Source organism: Pseudophryne corroboree, chromosome 4 (assembly GCF_028390025.1).
Source record: "Pseudophryne corroboree isolate aPseCor3 chromosome 4, aPseCor3.hap2, whole genome shotgun sequence".
Classification (NCBI taxonomy): Eukaryota; Metazoa; Chordata; class Amphibia; order Anura; family Myobatrachidae; genus Pseudophryne; species Pseudophryne corroboree.
This window is the reverse complement of record NC_086447.1, coordinates 123953361-123980062: the sequence shown is the minus strand read 5'-3', so window position 1 is coordinate 123980062 and position 26702 is coordinate 123953361. Positions and strand designations below refer to the sequence as shown.

Below are 26702 nucleotides of genomic sequence, written 5' to 3'. Positions count from 1 at the left end.
CAGAAGACAGTGAAACAAGTTCACTCAGCGCTATTTTGTACTTTGGAGATGAGGCTTTGTGTACGAACATGAGCTGGTTACTGAACTGAAATACTTCAGGAGTCAGTTGTAAGGAAAGAGTGTGCTTAGCTGTCTGTCTCAGATTTCCGTGTTAGCTGCCATTCCAAGAACTTGTGCAGGTAAAATTAGCAAGCAGACACGATGAGTGTAAATGCGTTTACCCGGAGTCTTCATTGTCCAAGGCAATTTCCTCAGTGCAGAATGTTGCATCCCGGCGAAAACTTGAGATTTTAGCTCACTCAGGCCACTCACTTCCCTCTCAGTAATGGATGTTAATCCTGCACAGCATCTCTCAAAAGACCATCCAGAGAAAGAAAAACAGGAGCAACTCCCTGAATACCACTTGCAAGAGAGAAAACTGACACTAGCTGGAATACCTCTGGCTCTGGAGTACAACTGGTCTTGGGTAACGTATCTTTATTTCCCATGCCATGCTGTTGCAGAGTTTTGATTAGTGCAAAGTAAATGTTCAGTTTAATTAAACAGCTTGATTGCAACTATTGGTTAATGTCAGCTATTTACAGTCACTGTGGCTGCCGGCCGAGCAAAGGCTTCTGGGAATTTGTTTATCTCTGTCTGGGAATAGTATTTCATGTTTGCAGGCGGAAAAACACTGACAAATGGCCTGATCCACAGATGTACTATATTGATGCAGATGATGCGTCATTGTAGGCAGACACTGTGCAAGAATATGCAAATGTACTGGCTGCCAGGATTTGTATTGAAAAGCCCATCGGCAGATTTTATGGAAAACCTAGCGTTAGTATTTGCTGTATTGTTTGTTATTTTATCTGAGAGGTATAAACAACCGTATCTGTTTTATAATTATGTTTGGCTATTCTGCTATCGTTTAGGGGGTTTCTAGAAGATCCTGCATATTCTTTGCATCCAAACTCTCCTGAGGTGTTTGTCTTCTCTTTCCTTTTGTCTCATGTACATTGTTGTTAGTATACTGTTTGTTTGTTTGTTTGTTTGTTTGTTTGTTTGTTTTTTGTGGGATGAGAATTCATACTGTAGGTGCCAAATCATGAAATCCCTGCTTACTGGCGCTGTTTATAGGAATTGTGCTGAGTAGTTTCCTGTTTTGTCTTTCTTTAAAAAGAAATCTAAACATTAATTGTATGTATCACTGATTGTTCAGTGTGCCGGGTTGAATTGTCAGTACCTGATGTTATGTGTATACGGAATGGATGACTGCACAGCACAACTTCACTATGCATACTGAACGGAATTCTTATTTTTGTTTATTCTCTATTGAGGAGATGTAACAAATTTGGAGAGAGATACAGCACCAACCAATCAGCTTCTGTAATACCACTTTCAGATAGAAATGTCTGAAAGTCCCGGCTTTTACCCAGCATTTCAATGCGGGGAGTTTTGCCGGTCCTTGCCTGTCCCCCCTTTCACACAGAAAAGCAAATTACTGGGTCAAGAATTTCTACCTGGTAATTTGTGGATCAACACGGGTATTTCGTCTGTTTGAAAGGATCAACCCGCATTGAAATTCTCAAGTCTCCGACCCTGATAAATTCCAGGGTTGAAGTCCTGGGAATTTCAAACCGGGTTGACCCTTTCACACAGAAAAAGGACCCGTGTTAATCAACAAATTACCGGGTAGAACTACTTCACCTGGAATTTCTCATTCTGTGTGAAAGGGATATGATTTTTTCAAATACAGCCTGTAACTTGGCAGTTAGGAGCTGATTGGTTGGTACTTTATCTCTCTCCACTTGATCTTTCTCCAAGGTTTGATACCTATTCCACTATATACTGTATGAAAATAATTGTGCAGCAACTCTTTCTTGCGTCTGCTTTGGATGAATTTCTCAGTATATGCTATTATTTAAAGTGCGGGTTTTCAGAAGTGGAGATGTTTCCCATAGCAACCAATCAGATTCTACTTATTTATCTAGCACCTGCTAGAAGATAATGGGGGTCATTCCGAGTTGATCGTAGCTGTGCTAAATTTAGCACAGCGACGATCGTAAACTCAGACATGTGGGGGGACGCCCAGCGCAGGGCATGTCAATGACGGCCCCCCCACACAAATACAAAAGCATCGCCGCCTTTGTATCTGTGGAGTAACTCCCGGCCAGCACAGCTCCTGCGGCTGGCCGGGAGTTGTGTCTCGCTGCCGCTGGCTGCAACGGCTGCGTGATACGTCGCATAGCCGCCGCGCCACGCCCCCCCAACAGTCCGGCCACGCCTGCGTTGGGCGGACCACGCCTACTAAACGGCGGCTTAATGCCGCCGTTCAGCCCCCTCCCGCCCAACGACAGCCTCTGTCTCAGAGGCGATCGCTGGGCACGGACGACTGCCATGCGCTGGCGCACTGCGGTGCCGGCGCATGCACAGTTCCGACCCGATCACTGCGTTGCGACAAACTGCAGCGAGCGATCGGGTCGGAATGACCCCCAATAGCTAGAATATGATTGGTTGCTATGGGCAACATCTTCACTTCTAAAAACCAGCGCTTTAGGAAATATATCCCTGCAACTTCTAAACTCTTGTTCTGTATGCTGTATGGCATTTCCATTGTCGGCTTCTATCTATTTAAGCAGTGTATAGAAGTGTTGAGAGAAACTGTATTTAAATGTTGGCAGATGGCACTTGAGGATGGACAGAGGACAAAACCGGGACATGAATAGGAAATGTTTCTTTAAAAATAAAATAAAAAAATCTTCTACAAACTTTCCTGTTTGTGTCAATTATAGACTGTCACTTGGTAAGCTGGTGATGGGCAGTAATTGTTGTTCTGTAATAACCTGCAAATTGCATGTATTCAGCACACTGAAGCATTTTAAATCTCATATATACTATTCCTTATTCCGGTGTTTATACTTGGGTAATTCAGCTTTAGTGCTGTCATTACAGTGGCGTCTGCTTTTAGAATGAACAGTCATTTGCTGACGATTTTTACTCATAGGCTGCAATTTAAACAGTGTCAATCACATTACATTAGATAAGAGCGGATCTAATTCTGCACGGCTGGAAATAAAGAGTAATATGCAGCACAGCGGAGAGGAGTCTGAGATTCTCAGAAACCACTTGTCTGACTTGTTCTGAGAATGTACTGTCCCACATCACACACAGTACAGTAGGCTTACACACATGTGCAGATTACAGCTGGGAATATGCCACATTTCCTTTCTAGAGAGCTCTCCGGCAAGATGGCTCAATGACGTCTTTAGTTTCAGAGGGGCAGATGTATTAAGCCTAGAGAAGGGACAAAAAAGTGATAAAGCAGTGATAAGTGCACGTCATTTTTTGTTCTATATATCGTCAATGCAGCCACTTGGCCACGCCCACCCATTGATCACCCCTCCCTCATTATCAGGGCCCAGCAAAGCTGTTGGCTCCCATGGACGGGTGGTATTCATGTGACCGGCGGTCGGGAGACCGACAGTCACATGACCTCCTCCAGCATCCCGACCCCTCACTATCCCGATGGTCGACATGCCGACCATCAGGGACTATTTCCACTCGTGGGTGTCCATGACACCCACAGAGTGGGAATAGAACCCGTGGCGACCGCAGGTCGCCACCGAGCCTGCAATGGGCTTGCTGCACTCGCCCCTCCCCGCCGGGATCCCGGCGTCGGTATGCTGCCGGGCACCCCGGCGTCGGTATGCTGACCGGCGGTCTCCTGACCACCGGTCAGCCATACTACACCCACCTGGACATATCTTCCCGCATTGTCTCTGCTTTGACGTTAAAGACATTTGATACCGTGAGCAATAACTTTGGGGTTTCGCTGTCCTTTACATTATTCTTTACATATGTAGTAACAAGTGTGAAATATGTGGAACGCAACGAGCTAGTGATGCATGGAAAGCGTGCGTCACACAGCGGTGTCAGAGTGTATTTCTACCTAGGAAAGAAGAGTCTTACACAGGGGCACTTCATCTTGTTACCAGCGGAGCAAGTATGCGGGTATGCTCGGGTACGAAGTACCCTTAAGAATTTGGCTGTGGGTACTCAGTACCACCTGCCACACACTTTGCCATTACCACAATTATAATGTGCCACAAAGCAACAAGACCATGGTGCTTGGCAGCATGATGGCTCCTCCCACTTTGTCAGGATTACTGGGAGTGCGACAGTGGCTGTATTTTCCTGTTATAATGGAGGCATTACTATATATTGTTATTAAATTGGGGGCATTACTATATATTTCTATCATACTGGAGGTATCACTATATATTTCTATTATAGTGGAGGCATTACTATATATTTTTAGCCTTGCCTCCAGATTCCCCCCAAAAAGGGGCTGTCATGTGGCCACTCCCACTAGCAGCATGTGCCCACGCCCCCTCACAATACGTGACCACGTCACTCAGTACCACTAAGAAAATATTTCTACTTGCACCACTGCTTGTTACATACTGTGTGCAGTGTGGGACTGGGGCATAAAGGGCCCATTGGGAGAATTCAGTGGTAGGGGCCCATGCTTAAGACGTGGCCAGCCTCCAGTGGGGGTGTGGTCAGCCAACACAGAGGCTTGGCTAATCATTGAGCATACATGGTCTGGGCCCTTGATAAATACAGTGCATGCATGATAATGAACCAGATTATTATCAACACTGCACTGTAGAAAATACACCACGTGTCCTTTGCAGTATAATGTTACATATGAATAATTAATGTATAATTCAAGTGCACAGTCTGGAACCTGATCCACAGAGGAGACGGTGGGCTCTCAAGAAATAGGGTCCACCGGGCGTTCCCCTGTACCCCTATGGGTCAGACCAACCCTGACTGTGTGCATTCAGACAGCCGTAACAGGGCTGATGAGGCTCCCCGCACAAGTGACATTGTGACGTCAAAGAAGTGAGTGGCCGAGAGCTCTGAACTATGCGCCAGGCAGGGCCAGCGAGTCCATTGGTCAGGCCTGGGTACTGGGGACAGGGCCACTTGAAGGGGCATGGGGTCTATGCCCAGTCCTGATGTACATTTCTGTGGTGCGTGATTGGTGGCACGCACATGGGAGGCATTGGGTACCAACTTCTCACCCCTCAGTCCCCTGGTGGCTCTCCAAGTAATGGGGAACTCTAGAAGCCTGAGGCAGGAGCCACTGGGGCAGTGATAAGGCTGCCGCTTCCACCTTGCTCTTTGGTCAGTGGCACTGGCCACTCTCCCTAGTTACTTAAAAGCCCCTTCACTCATGTGTGTTATTAATTTATCAGGATGTTTCAGCTCTTTTGAACCTCTGCTCAAATACTACCATCACCCCCAGCACCTGAGACATGTACATCACTGTATACGAGTTTCATTACCACAAACATTATTATTCAGCCCTGTTATTTGCAAACTCTGCCGGTAAAGCATACACAAGAATAAATTAGCCCAACATTTACACAGCTAAAAGTAATCCCATGATATAAAATTCCAGATTTTCTTTTATGTGTGTTATGTAATGTGTTACATTATTATTTACAGTTTGCTGTGTCATAGCATAATATAATTGAAGCCGCGCTAATCCTGCATCACTTTTATCTGTATTGCAGAGAATAAACTCTCTACCCACGATTGTGTACACATCAATTACAGAACATGTGAAAGAGAAAACATCACTTGTGATGTCTCAGTACATTGTGCAATCATCATTAGCCAGCCACCAGTAACCATGGCAATTATCCGTAGATATGTACTTTATCCAATCACCAGAGCTAGTTATTAGTTTTGTTAGCTTGTTTAATGTAAACAAATATCAACAGTATATAAAATGTATACAAGCCCCTATAATTTATTCACTTTATACAATCACCACTATCCAGACATTACAGGCTAATATTTACCCTATCATCACCATTCAGTATGTATTTATTATGACAACCTCCCTTGGTGATAAATTCCACATCGTGAAATGCAAACAAAAACAAGATCTTCTGCCATATGCAATCTCACAATTCCACAGCAACAGAATATGTGCTTAATTAGTAATTGTTCCATTCTTCTGCTTGTATATTCAGTGCCGACTCCCCAATTACACAAACAATAGGTGGTTAGAAACGGCCGAGCATAAAAAAAAATGATAAAAAGAAACAAAAAAACACCTAATATTACATGGTATTGTTGCAGTATTATTTTTTTTTTTTTAAATTAAACATAGTTGCAACCTTCACTTTTTATTCATTACAAAAAAGTATTGCACAACTGAAACACATCAAACAGATGGGGGATGTATTAATCATTCTATAACGGACAAGAGGAGAAGTTGCCATGAGAACCAGCTTCTATCATTTACAGTATCACACATTCTACACATTGCTAGCTAGAAGATGACCTCTTCTCTACCTCTTCTCTTTACAAAGTTTAATACATCTCCCCATAGCCACTGTTGTCCAATATGGTATCTGGGCTCTGGGTCAACCTTAATTAGGTCGACAGTCAATAGGTCGAACGCTAATGGTCGACATGGGAAAAGCTGACTTTGTCAAAAGGTTGACATGGACATTTGGTCGACATGTAAAAGGTAGACAGCGCAAAAGGTCATCAGGTACATAAGGTCATCAGTTTCAAATGGTCGACAGACATACGGTCGACACACCTAGAACGCGAGCGCAGCAAGCCATGCAAGGGGATGCGGTACTCTAATCGGGGTTCCCTGTACTCCTCCGAAGAAAACAACATAACCCCCCCCCCCCACCCCACCCCAAATACTGTGTGGGCCTTTTCAAGCATCGGCCCTTTGTACCTGTCGACTTTTCCCATATCGACCTAATGTTGACAGCTGCCATGCAATCGACCTAACGACTCTAGACCTAATTAGGGTTGACCCAGTGATCCATACCCATCCAATATCACCATCTTCTTCTTGTATAAATCACAAACTTCTGATTGCCAAGCTGTGCTGCTGTTTACATTTAATTAAATTGGTTTTATCGCTAGAACTTACATCTCTGTTAGTTTACTTGCCAGCGTTTGAACGCTCAGAAACCAGTACGCACCATCCACTTCCAAGTATTAGCGATGCTGCTTTGGTACATCACTTCTGAAGTGCTGCTGTTATTGATTCTGCAGTCTATTGTTTATGGAAGCATGGAGTCACATTTTGTTTATATCATATGTGGTACAGAGCAAAGAGAGGAATAAAACACCCTGGGCGTTGAACTAGAATATGAATTTTCAACTGGAGTGAACCAGGGCCCTAGGCTGATAGCTGAGGGTCCCCTTTTTCCAGGAGAACCAGATTTTGGAAAATCGGCCCTGAGGAACTATAAAAATCCGACTTCAAAGAAGTGATCCCCATCTGATCCTCTTAATTGAGAGACATGAGACCGAACAATGCAGAAGAGCTGAAGGCCGCTATTGAAGCATCCTGGTCTTCCATAAAGGGGGGTACTCACGGAGCGATCCCAGCCTAAAATCTAAGCAATCTGACTAGATTGCTTTGATTTGAAGAATGATCTCTCCGTGTGTACACCCCACAGCGATAGCGATGCGCAGCCCCGCGCATCGCTATCGCTGGTACTAGATTGGCCTGCATGCAGGCTTAATCTAGAAGGTCGCTCACTTCACCTGCTGGGTGAAATGAGCGGTTCCCCCCGTCCACCCCTGCACGCTCAGCACACATTGCGCTGTGCTGAGCGGGGGGAGAGATGTGTGCTGAGTGGTTCGCTCAGCACACTTCTCTCCCCACATCTGCCCGTGAATATGGGCCTTAACACCTCAGCAGTGACACAGGCTGATAGAATCCGGGATCCGGTCTGAAGATCGACACTGTCTAGGTCGACAATGTTTAGGTCGACCACTATAGGTCGAAAGTCACTATGTCGACAGGGTTGGAAGGTCGACAGGGTTTTTAGGCTGACATGTGCTAGGTCGACAGGTCAAAACGTCGGCATGAGTTTTTAAAAAAAAAAATTTTTTGAACTTTTTCATACTTAACAATCCACGTGGACTACGACTGGAACAGTAATCGGTGCCGAGCGAAGCGTTAGCAGAGTGAGGCACCTTGCCCGAAGCATGGCGAGCGAAGCGAGCCATGCGAGGGGACACGGTGCACTAATTGGGGTTCCTGGTCACTCTACGAAGAAAACGACACAAAAAAACCAACAAAAACCTTTTGACCTGTCGACCTAGCACATGTCGACCTAGAAACCCTGTCGACCTTCCAACCCTGTCGACCTAGTGACTGTCGACCTATAGTGGTCGACCTAAACATTGTCGACCTAGACACTGTCGATCTAATGATCCACACTCATAGAATCCATGCCACGCCGCATTGAGGCAGTAATTCATGTAAAAGGGGCCCAAACCAAGTACTGAGTACATATGCATGATTATACTTTTCAGAGGGCCGACATTTCTGTATTTAAAATCCTTTTTTTATTGATTTTATGTAATATTCTAATTTTCTGAGATTTTGGATTAAGCTGTAAACCACAGTCATCAATATTATAACAAATAAAGGCTTGAAATATCTCACTTTACATGTAATGAGTCCATATAATATATTAGTTTTACCTTTCAAGTTGAATTATTGAAATAAATGAACTTTTGCACGATATTCTAATTTTCAGCGTTTCACCTGTAGAACCGGTCCAGGTATTCTGCAAACAACCAATCAGCAAAACCTACAATGTCCGGCTGACAGTCACTGCCTTCCTTGCATATTTCTGCACATGCACTCCCTTTTCTTTAAAGGAATACGCCCACGCAGTGCCATAACTAGGCAATTTAGAGCTGTGTGCAAGAAACGACATTGCCCCCCCCCCCCCCCCCATGGAAGATAGGGGTGTGGCTTCATGGGGAAGGTGCGTGGACACAAGGACACAAAGTAATAGCAATTCATACTACGGTGCACAGTAGTCTCCATTATTCAAATTACGCTGCACAGTAGCACCACTACACCAGGTAGAGCCCCTTTTATACATTACAGCAGACAGTCCCCCTTTTTACACATAACAGCAGACAGTCCCCCTTTTTACACATTACGGCAGACAGCGTCCCCTTTTTTACACATTACGGCAGACAGCGTCCATTTTTTTTACACCTAACGGCAGACATTGTCCCCTTTTTTACACATTACGGCAGACAGCGTCCCCCTTTTTTACACATTACGGCAGACAGCGTCCCCTTTTTTACACATTACGGCAGACAGCGTCCCCTTTTTTTACACATTACGGCAGATAGCGTCCCCTTTTTTACACATTACGGCAGACAGCGTTCCCCTTTTTACACATTACGGCAGACAGCGTCCCCTTTTTACACATTACGGCAGACAGCGTCCCCATTTTTACACAGTACGGCAGACAGCGTCCCCGTTTTTACACATTACGGCAGCCAGTCCCCCGTTTTACACATTATGGCAGATGGTGTCCCCCTTTATACACATTGCAGCAGCCAGCGTCCCCCTTTTTACACATTACGGCAGACGGTGTCCCCCTTTTTACACATTGCGGCAGGCAGGCCCCCTTTTTACACATTGCGGCAGACAGGCCGCTTTTTACATATTACGGCAGACGGTGTCCCCCTTTCTACACATTGCAGCAGACGGTGTCCCCCTGAGAGAGAGAGAGATAGAGAGAGAGATACTTACCATCTCCCCGCTGACCGGCTCCTCATGCTGGCAGCTCCCTCGGTGCAGGCATGGTTGAAGCTAGATCCAATTGGGATAAGGGACCTTTTCCATCAGGGTGAGGAGTCATGACACAAGGGGGAGGAGCTAGGCCAGCGGGATAGTTCCTCTACTACTATCCCCGCCACCAACTATTATGTTTAGTAATTAGGTGGTGAGTGAAGCGAGCCCGCAAGGGTATTTTTGGGGTACCCTGTTCGGCTGTAGCTCCTCCCCCTGGTGACGTGCCTCCTCCCCTAGGTACGTCAGAAGGTCCCTTCTCCCACTCCGATATAGAACCAACCTTGCATGCATCAGACAAGGAGGAGGAGGGAGGGGGACTGGAGCCGCAGCAGTGCTATGTCATTGGTAGTAAGCGCCGCTGCAGCAGTCCCCTCTCCTTCCGTATAGGCTGCACGGCGCCGCTGTGAATGCTGGGATGGAGGCGCTTACTACCAATGACATAGCGCTGCTGCGGCTCCAGTCCCCCTCCCTTCTCCTCCTTCTCCGTTGCCCGGTGCTGCTCACTCCGCCACAGCGTGGTTAGCGGCGCACACAGTAGAGGCGGCATGTAATGAGTCAATTTGACTCATTACATGCCGCTGGCCGTGCGCCCTCAGGGCAACTGCGCAGTGTTCCAGGCACACCTGGCACACACGTAGTTACGGCCCTGCGCCCACGTGCATATTTGTGTACCTGTTTAATAGAGACACAATCATGCTTTCACCCCCTAGCTGTACTGCACATGTAAGTAACCATAAAAAGAAGATATGCTAAACACTTGATAAGGACGTATGTGTTTTCTTTGTGCGCATGCACAATACAAAAATCTGTATTTTTCGCTAAGAAACAAAAACACAACAAATTCCAAATAGAGAGAAATAAAGCATCAGCCAATCAGCTCCTAACTGCCATTTACAGGCTGTGTTTGAAAAATGGCAGTTAGGAGCTGATTGGTTGGTAGTTTAGATCTCTCCACTTTTTCACTCTTCAGGGATTAGTACATCTGCCCCTAAGGGAGGAGATAAATATTAGAGTGGATATCTAAGGGAAAAGGAAGCATTTCCACGAAAGTACAGTATGCTTGACCCAATAATGGTTCTTGACTCAGGGCACACCAGGAAGAAAAAATAAGGCAAAAATTGAACATTGTTAAATATAGAAGCTAAGTGGATACTTACTAAGCACTCGAGAAATCCTTACACATTGGTCTTCGCAAGGTCAGGAAACGCAGTGTTACTGCACGTGGTGGGAAAAAAGCTCTGTGCAGGCTGTAATGTGCTAATGTGCTACCTGGACTGTAAGACAAATCATCAGAGAGTACATGTAGTATTTGTACAGTCATTTACTAAGCTCGTATTCACTCAGTCATACGTGTACGTTACCAAATTACACATGTGGATAATTAGACAAATCTAGGCTACTCTATAATCACTTTTATATTATTATTTTGTTATGATTTCCTCTTGTTTATTATTTTGTAAGACTTCTTTTTATCACATGAAGGTGTTATAGGGGGTCATTCCGACCTAATTGCATGCTAGCTATTTTTTGCAGCGCTGCGATCAGGTCAAAACTCGGCAAAACCGCGCATGCATATGCACCGCAATTAGCAGGCGCGTCGTACGGGTACAAAGCAGATCGTTGCTGGGCGATGGATTTAACGAAGAATCCATTCGCACAGCCGATCACAAGGAGATTGACAGGAAGAGGGCGTTTGTGGGTGTCAACTGACCGTTTTCAGGGAGTGGTTGGAAAAACACAGGCGTGTCCAAGCGTTTGCAGGGCGGGTGTCTGACGTCAATTCCGGGACCGGACAGGCTGAAGTGATCGCAGCAGCTGAGTAAGTAATCTATAAACAGAATGATGAGTTGTACAATGTTCCCCTGTTCTGTTGGAGATGCTGTAGCTAGAACAATTACCAGAATGATGTGAGAACTGATTTGAAACAGTCCTCAACAAAAGCGTGTTATGTGAATAGTCACCAAAGCAGTCCTCCCGAGTGGACAATCGGGTGCATTCGTCTGGTCACTGGAATACAGTCTATCTCCTACCGGAACAGAGTGGTCCAAGGTGCAGTCGGCGCGTTTCGACCCAAAATGCTATGGGTCTCAAGGCAGTGTATGGAAACTTTCCCTTCTGAGCTTCCTTATAAACCCCCATCCTCCAATCAGGGATCTCTCCCCAAAACACTATACTCTACAACCAATCCTAGCCCTCCTCTATGTTATCCTATGCTGGCTACAGCTGTCACTCAAAAGTCCGGGATCATCTGACTCCAGAAGTCCCACCTCTTTCTCGTCCATCTATTGTAAATCAAAGTGCCATTCGTGCATAGAGGGCTCGACCTGCCGGAAGTGCGTCCACGTACTTCCGCCCCGTCTGGCCGGCTTCCTGTGTGTACAGGAGTGTGAGTAAGTTCAGACCTACTCAAAAACTGCACAAAACTTTTTTGGACCGCTCGGCTGCACATGCGATCGCACACTTGCAAAGCGAAAATACACTCCCAGCGCTGCAAAAAATAGCGAGCAATCAGGTTGGAATGACCCCCATAGTATCAAATTTAGGGTATATACACAGAAGTGCTTAAACGAGGCCCGTGGAATGTCCCATTGAAGCTGCTGTTACTATAGCTTGGGCAGCTACAGAAATAGGCACACAGCTTGAAAATTTGCAGCTGGAACTAACTTCATGTTCGTTACACTAATCCAAGATCAGTTTGTATATTCTCTGTCCCAAAGGGATTAGTACAATCCACATACAAAGTCGCAGATTCATTATAACGGAACATGGAGGGAGGAATAGCCACAGCTGCTCCAATCGTAACCCTTTGGGCCCAATTCAGGTTGGATCGCAATACGTGATCCAACTGCAAAAAATGCTAAAAGGATGCGGACGCATGTGCAGGGCCCATTCTGCCCATGCGCCCGCATTTTCTGCAAAGCACCGCAAAAAATATGATCGCCTCTGCCTGTTAATCAGGCATCAATGCTCCATTCTCAAGGCGGAGACTGAGCGTTGTGGGGGCGTGGCATCAAAACGGGGGCGTGGTGACACGAACAGTGCACGAGCGCGACATCTATTCAGAGATCACTCGGGTGATCAAAGGATCCCCCGACTGACCACACCCGCCCGCCCGCCGGACACTGCTGCCCATGGGAAAAATAGTGGGACAATGTCAGAATAGCGGGACTATCCTGCTGGAATTGGGACAGTTGGAAGGTATGGTCTATGGGGGTAATTCCAAGTTGATCGCAGCAGGATTTTTGATAGCAATTGGGCAAAACCATGTGCACTGCAGGGGGGGCAGATATAACATGTGCAGAAAGAGTTAGATTTGGGTGGGTTATTTTGTTTCTGTGCAGGGTAAATACTGGCTGCTTTATTTTTACACTGCAAATTAGATTGCAGATTTAACACACCACACCCAAATCTAACTCTCTCTGCACATGTTATATCTGCCTCCCCTGCAGTGCACATGGTTTTGCCCAATTGCTAACAAAAATCCTGCTGCGATCAACTTGGAATTACCCCCTATGTACTAAGCCTTGGAGAGAGATTAAGTGGATGGAGATAAAGGTGGTCATTCCGAGTTGTTCGCTCGTTGCCGATTTTCGCTATGCTGCGATTTGTTGCTAAATGCGCATGCATGCGCTAAGTTATTTAACTAAAAACTTAGCAGTTTTGCTGTTGTTCGTGCGGCGCTTTTCAGTCGCACTGCTGATCTGTAAATGATTGACAGGAAAGGGGCGTTTCCGGGTGGTAACTGAGCGTTTTCCGGGAGTGTGCTAAAAAACGCAGGTGTGTCAGGGGAAAACGTGGAAGTGTCTGGAGAAATGGGGGAGTGGCTGGCCGAACGCAGGGCGTGTTTGTGACGTCAAACCAGGAACTAAACGGACTGAGCTGATCGCAATCTGTGAGTAAGTCTGGAGCTACTCAGAAACTGCAAGGAATTATTTAGTAGCAGTTCTGCTAATCTTTCGTTCGCTATTCTGCTAAGCTAAGATACACTCCCAGAGGGCGGCGGCCTAGCGTTTGCAATGCTGCTAAAAGCAGCTAGCGAGCGAACAACTCGGAATGATCACCAAAGTACCAGCCAATCAGCTCCTAACTGTAATGTTACAGGCAGTGTTTGAAAAATGGCAGTTAGGAGCTGGTTGGTTGGTTGGTACTTTAGCTCCGTCCACTTTACCTCTCTCCAAGTCTTAGTAAATAGACCCCTAAATGATCCCCAGCACATGAGGAAAAATGTTTACTAAAGCATACCTCCCAACATTTTGACTTTTAAAGGAGGGACTCCTGGCATGGCAGAGCCGGGCAATGCCAAAAGGGGCGTGGTCTATTGAAAAGGGAGCGTGGTTTTGTGGGGATGACTCGTTTGCGAGCCACTCCTCCAATTTTCGTCACAGTGGGGGCACGGCCAGCGCTGTGTGAGCTGCTGGCCATGCCCCCAGTCCCTCTGCCTCACTGGAATAGACACTGTGCGCATGCTCTGAACTGGGCAGAGCAGCGAGTGATAGGGAACCTCCCAACTGCCCCCGCCCCCCACTGCGGGACACTGCGGCCCGCGGGAGGGACAGCGGGACAGACCCAAAAAACCGGGACTGCCCCGCAAAAATCTGGACAGTTGGGAGGTATGATTAAAGCAATAAAACTAGGAACAAGTGATGCAGCATTTGAATAATAAATTAAGTTCTTTTCATGCTCATTTTAGTTTCAAATTAACACAAATGTACTTGTTTATCCTGGTATTATACACTCACGTGTAATTACTGTACCGTACCTACAGAATTTTCATTTGCAACGATTGTTTAATTGTAAAGAAACAGTGACACCTTGTGGTAGACTCAAGTATCATGAAACCAGCAGGACAGATCACCTTCTGCAAAACTGCTAGCAAACACAGGGCCTAATTCAGTAAGGATTGCACATTCTGCTAATTAGCAGAATGTGCAATCCTTCTGAATTCATGATGGGATCGCAATTTGTGCTTCATCGTAGAAATTAGGGTTGCCTCCTGCCAGCTCAGCTTTGCTGTATCCGCAGGAGGACCGCTGCATTATGAGTTGGGAGAGAAGCAACAAAAGCAAGTCACTTTGCACATGAACAAGCGAGCGCAACAAAGCCTCTTGCGGGCTCGGTGGCTCGCTGCGGTCACCACAGGTTGTATTCCTGCTCTACGGGTGTACACCCACGAGTGAGAATAGCCGGCTGTCAGCATTGTCAGTGGTCGGGATCTCAACTGCCTGCAATGTAACTCCATCCCACAGCAGTCTTCCTATGCCTGCAGGGGGTGGGGGGAAATGTTGCGATCACACTAATCACTACCCCTCCCCCCCCACCCCCCCTTTTATTCAATTCTCCTTCTTTTGGATAGGTTGTTTCTGCGTCTCCTTTAACAACTCTGGCTTTTGCTATGGGTAACACTTTCTTACCTTTGATAGTTTGATCCCCTAATTTGATTTCTATGTCACTTTGCTTGTGACTTTTTTTTTATTGTGTTTCTGATAGAGCTTGCTGCATAGGCTTTACTACTTGCAGATTTCAGTACAATTTAAATGGTAGAGTATTTCTCAATCAAAATGCTTCTTGCTGAATGGTGTCTTGATGAAGAGTAAAATATCCATTTTGGCGGCTGTCTACCAAAGTTCCTTCCTTTGCATGATCTTCCACTTGGTACACTTTTCTTTTGGAACATGTGTGTAAGCCTTGCTTCTTCTAAGTCTCCTCAGACCTCTGTATTTTGTTCCACTGTTTGTAAAGAGTTTTGCCTGCCTTTGCCTTATTGGGTAGATGATAGCAGGCTGTCATAATTGCTTCACTCACTATGTCTCCGGTATATCTGCATCCTAGAGTATACTTTGTGTAGCCTTTGCATAGAGGGACCGATACAGAACTGATCGCCTGCTGTGCGATTTCCCACAGCAGGCGATCAGACACAAACTGCGCATGCATATGCACCGCAATGCGTAGGTGCATGGCACGGCTACAAAGCGGATCGCCGCTCAGCAATGGGTTTGTGCGAATGATCCATTCGCACGGGTGATCGCAAGGAGACTGACAGGAAGATGGCGTTTGTGGGTGGCAACTGACCGTTTTCAGGCAGTGTTTGGAAAAACGCAGGCGTGTCCATGCGTTTGCAGGGAGGGTGTCTGAGGAAATAACAGACAAGAAAAAATTACCACAAATTACCACACCAATTCACGGGCGCTTCCTAAGGCTTTTCAAAAGACTGACTCACGTCAAAAGGAGATATTGTCTTAAATCTTAAATAATGAGAGAAAACATATCCATAGTGTAACACTATGCAGACATATATGCAATTGTTCGGTATTATTTCCCAATATGGACTCGTACCAAATGAGATGGCCTACATATAGTAGACTTAATTCGCTATGTCAACAACAAGCCACCGACTCACGGGACGCTCATCCTCCAGTCCTAGTGTAGTCTCTCTCCCAATCGGTTCATATAAAATTCACATGTGGATAAAAAAAGGTCTCAATAGTGTAATACCATTAAAAGACTTTTTAATAAAACAATAAACGAAATACAGGAACAGGTGGACTCTCACCGATCTTACTGGTCTGCAAGTGAAAGTAGACAAATGCACGTTTTAATAAATATCAGCCAGGCGTCCCCAGGAGTAGTTACCAACGGCAGATGAGTCCTCCACGTGTCCCCAGAATACCCTTCACCAACGCGTTTCGATAACTCTTGGTTATCTTTTTCAAGGTGTATTGGTATCCTCAACACCAGGGTATTTATACCCCACTAATTAAAAAACAATCTAGTCCTATTACCAGACTATTCTAGGACTAGATTGTTTTTTAATTTCCATCATATTCATCTGTAGTCCACATGAAATAAGGAACGGACACATTATATCAGTAGCCCACTTTCTGGTGATTCTGGCTGTTGTATATTTTAATGCATTTTAACCATTTCTTCGAATCAATACTTGTATGTAATTTTTATTAAATAACCTTTTTCCCACCTTCAGTCCATTCATCTCCATGTGTTTCAATCAATTCTATTGTTTCAGTTTACTTATATTCAATTTATTGATTGTTTAGCGCTGCTAATCCATGTGGTGTATGTTGTTTTCAGCTTTATAGGACTGACTAGACCTGTTTCTTTAGCAGCTGCTCAAATTAGCACCCCAGCCCTCTTTGCGCCTGATTTTAACCTTGGTTAAACCCCCCCTTTTTTCTGGTCCTGAACAGCCTGAAGTGATCGCAGCGGCTGAGTAAGTCCTGGGCTGCGCAGAGACTGCACAAAATCAGTTTGTGCAGCTCTGCTACACATGCGATCGCACACTTGCACAGCTAAAAAACACTCCCCCCGTAGGTGGCGACTATCCGATTGCAGGGCTGCAAAAATCTGAATTACCCCCCAGAGTTCTGACTGCAACACAATTCCATTTTTTTTCAGCGTGACTTTTACCACTTGTGTATTCAGTCCCAATATTTGCACATAGTATCTTTGGGCTCACACCATACTTGCTGCTAGTTTCAGCAAGATACTCATCAAGTTTTTCTGGTACTTCATCCCAGCTGTAAAGCAGGTATTCTACTAACCATAAATGTATGTTAAAAAAATACTTTGTCCTTCTAGCGGTCAAGACATGGGCCCTCATTCCGAGTCGTTCGCTCGGTAATTTTCTTCGCATCGCAGCGTTTTTCTGCTTAGTACGCATGTGCAATGTTCGCACTGCGACTGCGCCAAGTAATTTTGCTATGAAGATAGTTTTTTTACTCACGGCTTTTTCTTCGCTCCGGCGATCGTATTGTGATTGACAGGAAGTGGGTGTTTCTGGGCGGAAACTGGACGTTTTATGGGAGTGTGTGAAAAAACGCTACCGTTTCTGGGAAAAACGCGGGAGTGGCTGGAGAAACGGAGGAGTGTCTGGGCGAACGCTGGGTGTGTTTATGACGTCAAACCAGGAACGACAAGCACTGAACTGATCGCAGATGCCGAGTAAGTCTGAAGCTACTCAGAAACTGCTAAGTAGTTTGTAATCGCAATATTGCGAATACATCGTTCGCAATTTTAAGAAGCTAAGATTCACTCCCAGTAGGCGGCGGCTTAGCGTGTGTAACTCTGCTAAAATCGCCTTGCGAGCGAACAACTCGGAATGAGGGCCATGGACATGTGTGTCAAATCAGGAGTCCTTCAACTCTGATACTCCTGTGCAAAAAACATAATGTAGTTGGCATTGTCCCTTCCAAGCAGATGGTGCCGTTCATTATCTGGCTGAACTGGTCAGCTTTGGACAGTTAGCTCACTTATTGATCGAAGTTCCTACAGTATGTCTTAGACATTGGTGCTACATGTAGATGTATTTCATATGTTGTTTCCGCTTGGTAGGGGCATAACTAGAATTTTGTGGGCCCCAAAGGAAAATCTTGAAAGGGCCCTACCGCTGTCACTACAATGCCCCTAAAGCAAGGTACACACTAGGCGATATTTTAAACCATATCACTAATCTTGGCCCTTCTGGGAGAAATTGTTTGTAATATTGTCCAGTGTGTACGGTCAGTATCGTTAACGATGTACGCTCCCGGTGTTCATTAACGAGGTCTTCTGTCATCTGTACATGCAGCTAAATGTTGACTATATCGTCAACGACTGCATGTTCAGAGCGGTAACAGGATGATGTCACTGAACGATATCATTCGGTGTGTTTGCACTATATCGTTTGTCAGGGAGTTACCAGGCAGTTCAAGGAAAATCGTTAACGATATAATTTATAGACAATATAATCTAATGTGTACCCAGCTTTAGGGGGGGGGGGGGGGGGAATGGTGAGCGGAGTGAGAGATAAAGAGGGTGTCGGAGGGAAAAGAGAGAGGAGCGAGAGGGAGAGAGGGGTGGTCAGGGAGAAAGAGAGGGCTTCATGGAAAAGAGAGAATGAGAAAGAGAGGAGTGAGAGAGAGGGTGTCAGAGAGAGAGAGGGGGAGTAGCAACAGAGAGAGGGAGGTGTGCAAGTGAGAGTGAGAGAGAGAACGCAAGGGAGGGAGAGAAAGAAAGAAAGAAAGAAGAGAAAGAAAGAAAGAAAGAAAGAAAGAAAGAAAGAAAGAAAGAAAGAAAGAGGGAAGCAAGAGAGTGAGAGAGTGTCAAGGAGATAAAGAGTAAAATACAAGGATAGACAGGGTGTCAGGGAGAGAGAGAGAGAGAGAGAGAGAGAGAGAGAGAGAGAGAGAGAGAGAGAGAGAGAAGGGATGTCAGGGAGAGACAGGGAAAGAGAGAGGGTGTCAGATACAGTGCCAGGTAGAGAAATAGTGAGAGATGAAGAAACTGTCAGAGAGAGAGAGTCAGTCAGTCAGTCAGTCAGTCAGAGAGGGGGAGAGAGACGTGTCAGTGGGAGGGATAGAGAGACCATCTCAGAGGGACAAAGAGGGAAGGAGAGATTTTCAGGGAGAGAGAGACAAAGATGGAGGGAGAGAGAAAGAGTGTCAGGGAGAGAGAAAAAGAGAGTCAGAGAGATAGAGAGAGAGTGTCAATGAGAGGGAGGGAGAGAGAGACTGTGTCAGGGGAGAGAGTGACAGGGAGAGAGAGACAGTGTCAGCGAGAGAAAGAGAGAGACTTTGTTAGGGAGAGAAAGGGCGGGAGAGACAGTGTCAGGGAGGGAGAAAGAGAGAGACAGTGTAAGGGAGAGAGAGTGTCAGAGAGAGAGAGAGCGTCATGGAGAGAGAGGGGGATTGAACGAGAGGGAGGGGAAGCGAGCTCAAGAGACACAACCTGATTAAAGCACAGAACGGGGGGGGGGGCATAGAAGGACAGACGAGGGAGGGCATGGGTGAAAGGGGGACAAGTACGGACAGACAGACAGATGGACAGGGTAACAAAGACGGACAGAACACCATATGGGGGCATAGATGGAAAGACAGATGGGGGGCGTGCATAGATGGACAGAGGGACGTATGGGGCATAGACAGATGGGGCATAGACAGGCGGGGACAGAGTACCATACGGGGGCACAGACTGACAGATGGACAGATGAGGGCATAAATGGATGGACAGAGCACCATATCAGGGCACAGACTGACATACGGACAGGGGGCAGCAAATACGGATGGACGTGAGAGGGGCATAGACCAACTGACAAACAGATGAGGGGGGTTGCTTACCGTCACCGGTTCTGTAGTTTCCAACAAGCCGCTCCATCTTCCTCTTCTCCACTGAGCGGCTCCAGGCAGCAGCAGCAGTGGCTACTCCTCCCTCCATGGAGCGGCTCTGGACGGGCAGCGGCTCCTCCTCCCACCCCTCCTTGGAGCAGCTCCGGGCAGCGGTTCCACCTCCCTCCCCTCCAAGTTCACTTCACTCACTGGCGGTTTCCGCTTTCCTCCCTCCCTCCCTTCCAAGTAGTAAACTTGCGTGCCCCTAACCACCGCAGCACAAAAATTCAAAAGGGTGCAGGGGATTGCCTGCTGGGTCATGAGGCCCCCAAGCGACCGGCCCCATAACAGTTGAATCCCCTGCACCCTCTATAGTTACGCCACTTGGTCATATTTGTAGATGTATGCTGTATGTAGATGGTTGAAGTTAAATCAGTGCCAGCCATTGTTATATGTAAAGTGTTTGTTATAAAGGAAGTGTCTCTGCAGCCATTGTTCATCAGCTTGACTGCAGCTAGTAAAGATACACTTCTGCAGTGCTCCAGAATCCTGTGGCGATTTGCACACAGACCACATTACAGTGCTGACTGTTCCTTTCAGTTTCACTACACAAACATTCGCTGTAGAACCTGGGAAGTTTCTTTGCTTTTGTCTATTGCAGGAAAACACATAACTACTATGATAGGTAACTGTGCACTTGTTGGTACCTCAGTAGACCATGGCGTTAGTCAGGATGTGCAGGATATCGTGGCACCACAGAATATTCACTGTCTCATATCATACCCTTAGCCTTCCTGATTAAATAGTTAATTCCCTGACTTATGTGCTACAGTACTTCAGGCCACTGCTAATACTTGGAGTAAAAGTCTCTGCATAGACCAATCCACATCTCAGGAAGTGGAAAGGGACTTCGGGAGTGAATGGCTGCACTTTAATCAACAATAAACATTTCCAACATTAATTTGCTGACAGAAAATGGCTATTATTAGTTACACCGTTTGGCAGAATGTCAGGAAAAACAAGCCGGCTGATAGGTCATGTGCTCTGGGACTTATGTAGCAAACAGGTCTCAGATGAATCTCCTGCCACATCACTATCAGATAATGATTAAAAGGTAAAATTAATAGTAAATTCCTCAGTAGCTATGTGTATACATCACTGCATTGTATATATTTTATGCATGTAATGGCAGCATGTATCTACAGTGTCTGTAACATGTTACTGAGACTAAAATAAAAGAGGTTTGGGGATCCGGTCTTTAGTTCGACATTAAGTAGGTCGACACTGTCTACGTCGACCACTAGTGGTCGACAGTAAGTAGGTCGATATGGTTTCTAGGTCGACATGTTCTAGGTCGACTTGACAAAAGGTCGACCTGAGTTTAAAAAAAATGTTTTTTTTATACTTTACGATCCACGTGGACTACAATTGGGAATGGTAACCTGTGCCGAGCGCAGCGGGCACCTTGCCCGAAGCGAGGGGTCACAGTATACTAATTGGGGTTCCCGGTCACTCTACGGAGAAAACAACACCAAAAAAAGTAAAAGAAAAACCTCACGTCGACCTTTTCTCATGTCAACCTAGTACATGTAGACCTAGAGTCCCTGTCGACCTAGAAACCATGTCGACCTACTTACTGTCGACCAATAGTGGTCGACCTAGGTTTGCCATGTCGAGCAGATTACAGGTCATGGTAAACACATTTGTGACCAAGCCCCCCCTCCCCACGGCATCATTGTGGGATCCCAGACTAGAGTCCTCACATTCACAGAGCTTATTGAGACCCAGGTGGCAGCCAGTGCTTATATGTACTATAGCATTACCGTGATCTGCATAGGAGAAGTTCTCATGGTGGAATCCCAGGGCAACACCGCACAGCAACATGAATGTGAAATTGTCCCATGTAGACCATATAATGGGGGCATTTATGACTGGAGTATAAAATGGAGTCACTAGAGAAGTCCTTGTTTGTGACTATGGGACTCTCAAGTCGCTGCACTTCTGTTCTCGTAGTCACATTTGATACATTTCTGATAATAGTAATAAAAACAAGAGGAGCAGAATGTATAAGGAGAGTTATGTCCACCATTTCTCTTATATAATGGCTGTCACGTTCTTCCAGAATCAGGGGAATCCCACACTACAGGCATAGCTACAAAGCTGTATGTACTGCTTACTGCTGGCATCAGTACTTTGTGCTGGACATACTGTGTTGCAGATGTTGAGATTGCAGAGTTATATAGATACACACCAGTGGATATGAGCAGCCCAGTAACTTACCCAGTGGGGTTGGTTTATTGATAGATAGCAGCAGGGTTGGACTGGCCCACATGGGTACAGGGGAAATCACCGGTGGGCCCTACTGGCTGGAGACACACCCCCTCCTATAGGGATCAGGTTCCAGACTATGTTGTTACTAATTTAGTACATTATCATGCATGCACTACAGTATTTACTGTATATATTTATCTAGGGGACCAACTCATGCAAAATGGTTAGGCAAACCAATGTGGCAGCTGGCACCACCCCCTCTAGAGACTGGCCACACCCCTAATCATGGGCCCCTACTACTGCACCTTCCCGATGGGCCCTACATGCCCCAGTCCGATACTGGATAGCAAGTACAGCCATACTCACTGTCACATGCACACTGGTTCTCACGGACCGGAGCTTCAGCGTAGCAGGGTGTCTTACTGCTTACCAGCTGATGAGTGTATGTAGGCACTGGGTAGTGGTGCAGGAACACTGAAAAACATGGTGTACTGCAGGTAATTGCAGGTCTTTCTGGAGCTAAGCAGGAGACTTGTATCTCCCACTATATCCCACTACACAGTCTCACACAGTAAAGGACAAGATGGCCCCTGCACTGTCCTGCTCAGTAGAGATCTCAGCGGCAATCTTGGGATAGGGCATGAAGCCTCCCTGGAGAACTGGAAGACTGGAGTCTGTGCAGTAGCGCATTTTTCTTTCAACACTATATGAGAAAATTCATATACAAGGTTATTATGTTACCTATTTCACGTGAATGGAATGTTATACAAGGGGTTTGCCTACAGGAGTTCTCACTGGTGATCCATAAGGTGCCTTGGATTAAATAACTGCATGCAAAAAAAAAAAAACCAACAGACTATTTGCACACTGGTCAAGAACTAAGGCGATTGGCAGTATACATCCAGTGCACGGCTCATGATGTCCAAGTCATCCTGTGTGACAGTTACACTTTCAACGGGCAGTGGGTATGCGCTATGCAGTAGTCCTATATACATTTCCTGCATAAAGTATAGGCATACAACAAGTATGTAAGGAAGAAGTAAAAGCTGTGCGCTGTTCCCTTAACAGTTGAACATGATCCCATAGAATGTTTCTCAGCTCTCTCATGAATGACGCAGAATTCCTGCAAGAATGCCAATCAGGCCAGGCAGTAAATGAGGTGCCAGATAACTCCCCGTGCTGTAGGGTTTTATGTGCCCAAAAATATTTACTGTGCTATTCAGCCCTCACATCTAGGTTGTCACTTGATAGGCGACACTGTATTAATGCAGATATACGTTTACAGAACAGTTGGTTATTCCAATACATCATGTGATTATCACCGGCATGAAAAGTCTGTTACAACATTTCCTCATGGACACACAGGGGTATATTTACTAGTAAAATAAATTAAATATAGAAAACACAGCGCTTATGCTAAACCACCAAAAAAATCTGTTAATTATTAACAATTTTAAAACACATCAAATTCCTGCTGCTCCCATTGGTGGTACTGTTCCACCAATTAATAGAAAGCACAAATGGATTTAATCAAGGGAACGCTCCCTTGATAAATCCATTTGTGCTGTATATTTACTAGACTGCTGGTTTTCAGAAGTGGAGATGTTGCCCATAGCCACCAATCAGATTCTATTATCTTTTAGAAGGTGTTAGATAAATGATAAGTAGAAACTGATTGGTTGCTATGGGCAATACCTCTACTTCTGAAAACCCGCACTTTAGTAAATATACCCCACAGCCACAGTTCTACCATTCTATATTTTATATTCATTTCATGTTCAACAGAACACAAATCTATATGATTTTTTGTTTCATTTGTACATCATTTTTATGTTTGTTATATGTTGGGTCCAACATATAATAATAATAATAATAATAATTATTATTATTATTCATACTTACCTACTCTTCTGTGGCGAGTCCCCCAGACAGCTGGAAGAGTATGCGGCCCTCTCACATATTGGGAGGGAAGCTGTGATTCATTGGTCCAGGTGGAGGGACTTGAGCCAATAAGTATGTTATTATAATTATGGTCTCACCCCCACTTCATAGACCCATTATTTGCGGCATTATGCCAGAGAGGGGGCCTGTTGATGAGTTGCTCCCCACTCTCATCAGCGATCAGCTGCATCTTCGGTGGCATGAAACCATAGACAGGAAACCATTGATGGTTTGACCCATGAATGGACACCCTTGCACTGCGACACAGTGAGTGGCGAGCCAATCAGGGAAAGAAAGAGGTGGGGCTGAGCAGCACTATAGGGTGAAGGGCTCAGGTATACTTATAAAAGTGAAAGGGTATTTTACAGATGTCCTGTAGACCTACGTTACTATTTAAAACATAAAGGAAAACTGTTTATGTAAATGTATCATACTTTCAAACAGGTTGTGTTTGTGAGACCAGGCTTTGAGGTGGCTGGCTTAAGCGCAACGAAGCCCCTTGTGGGCTCGGTGGCTCGCTGCGCTTGCCACAGGATCTATTCCCGCTCTATGGGTCTCATGGACACCCACGAGTGGGAATAGTCCCTGTTGGTCGGCATGCCGACCGTCGGGCTGTTGAGTGTGCGGGATCCTGGCGTCAGTATTGTGACTGGTGGTCTCCCGACCGCCGGTCACATAACCGCATCCATTCCAAAAATGTTAAAAATAAATAAAACATAACTAGTCTAAAATAAGTCTCACAATGATCAACCAAAACCATTCCTCGCACCTTTACCCAGTTTTGCTCAGCCATGTCCTCATTTTCACAAAGCCACATCATAGGCCATGCGAATAATTGGGGACACCCAAGAGTGGGAATAGCCGTGGTGCCACTGCCAGCATTCTGACTGCGGTATTCTGACTGCCAGTATTGTAACTACATCCCGTTGAGATATATGATGCATTGCTCTTGCCAGCGTTGGGTATACTATAGCATACATACCTCCCAACTGTCCCAATTCCATTTGGGAATAATTTATAAGGGGCATTTTTGTTTGTGGGACATAAAATGGTGTTAGTGGCATAATTGTGTGTGGCATAATATGTAATAGGCATTACAGTGTGTGATATAATATGTAAGGTATTACAGTGTTTGGCATAATGTGTAATGAGCATTACAGTGGGTGGCATAATGTGTAATGGGTGTTACGGTGTCTGGCATAATGTGTAATGGGCATTACTGTGTGTGGCATAATGTGTAATAAGCATTGTGGTGTGTGGCATAATGTTTAATAAGCATTCCGGTGTGGGGCATAATGTGTAATGGGTATTACGGTGTGTGGCATAATGTGTAATGGGCATAACGGCGTTTGGCATACTGTGTAATGAGCATTACGGTGTGTGTCATAATGTTTAATAAGCATTACAGTGTGTGGCATAATGTGTAATGGGCATTACGGTATTTGGCATAATGTGTAAGGAGCATTACTGTGTGTGGCATAATGTGGCTATGCCCCTATTGTCATGTAGCCACTCCCCTAGTGTTGTGTGACCACGCCCCCTCATGACACATGACCACACCTATTTTTACTATCAGTACCACTAAGAAAAGAATTTCTACTTGCACCACTGGACATAATATAGAATGTGGGGTGCATTTTTATACGGGTGTTTTACAGTAGAGTTTTGTGGTCTTAATTCAATTTGTTTATTTTACATGTGGTCATTTCTTAGTGTAAGGTTATTAAGAGTATATTGCATGTACACTGTATGTTGTATTGCTATATTTAGTGCAAAATATGTTTATTGAAAAACTGTAGCAGTGGCAAACGGTTAACATGTAGACAATTGCAATAATGGCTCTCATTCCGAGTTGTTCGCTCGCTAGCTGCTTTTAGCAGCATTGCACACGCTAAGCCGCCGCCCTCTGGGAGTGTATCTTAGCTTAGCAGAATTGCGAACGAAAGATTAGCAGAATTGCGAATAGAAATTTCTTAGCAGTTTCTGAGTAGCTCAAGACTTACTCCTACACTGCGATCAGTTCAGTCAGTTTCGTTCCTGGTTTGACGTCACAAACACACCCCGCGTTTTTCCCAGAAACGCCAGCGTTTTTTCGCACACGCCCAGAAAATGGCCAGTTTCCGCCCAGAAACACCCACTTCCTGTCAATCACAGTACGATCACCAGAACGATGAAAAATCCTCGTTATGCCATGAGTAAAATACCTAACTTTTGTGTAAAATAACCTTGCGCATGCGCAGTAAGCGACTAATCGCAATATAGCGAAAATCGGCAACGAGCGAACAACTCGGAATGACCCCCAAAGAGTAGTATCGTAATATAACTGCGGGCCTGTCTAGCTCCTAAAGCTAATAACAAGAGAGCATGTAAACAACGTTTTATAACAGCTCAAACACGTGGAAAATAATAATTAGATTGTCAAACATGTCTTGTTAACCCTATAAGCACAAACCAGAAACAGAAGAAAGGAGAAGAGGAAAGGAAAGATACGGAAAGAGGCAGAGGAGGAAAGGAAAGGGGAAAGGGTAAGAATAAGAGTCAGAATCAGAATCACCTGGTCCAAATCGAGAGTCTCTTACCTACCACACGACGGGAAGCAATACGTTGAGGTGGAGGAACGTCTAAGAGGACGTGGAAGAGCTGGAGGTGAGGACGGACCTAAAGGTTGGGGAATCTTTAAAAAGTAGCCATCTAACCCACGTGTCCCTGAAGGATGAATAATCCCCACCAGCAGATGTCATTATATC

The 26702-nt window shown here is 45.4% G+C and overlaps 1 protein-coding gene across 3 annotated transcripts in view; it reads left to right on the top strand.

Moving 5' to 3' along the window:
* Positions 1-218: 218 nt before the first annotated feature.
* Positions 219-26702, top strand: part of LPIN1 (lipin 1) — a 374679-nt gene continuing 348195 nt past the window's right edge. Inside the window, exon 1 of one of the 3 annotated variants that reach the window (XM_063915392.1) lies at positions 219-466. In XM_063915392.1, the coding sequence (XP_063771462.1) occupies positions 326-466 (141 nt within the window). In that variant the 5' untranslated portion in view covers positions 219-325. The remainder of the gene's footprint in view (positions 467-26702) is intronic. The other 2 variants (XM_063915391.1, XM_063915394.1) reach the window with 2 other exon arrangements.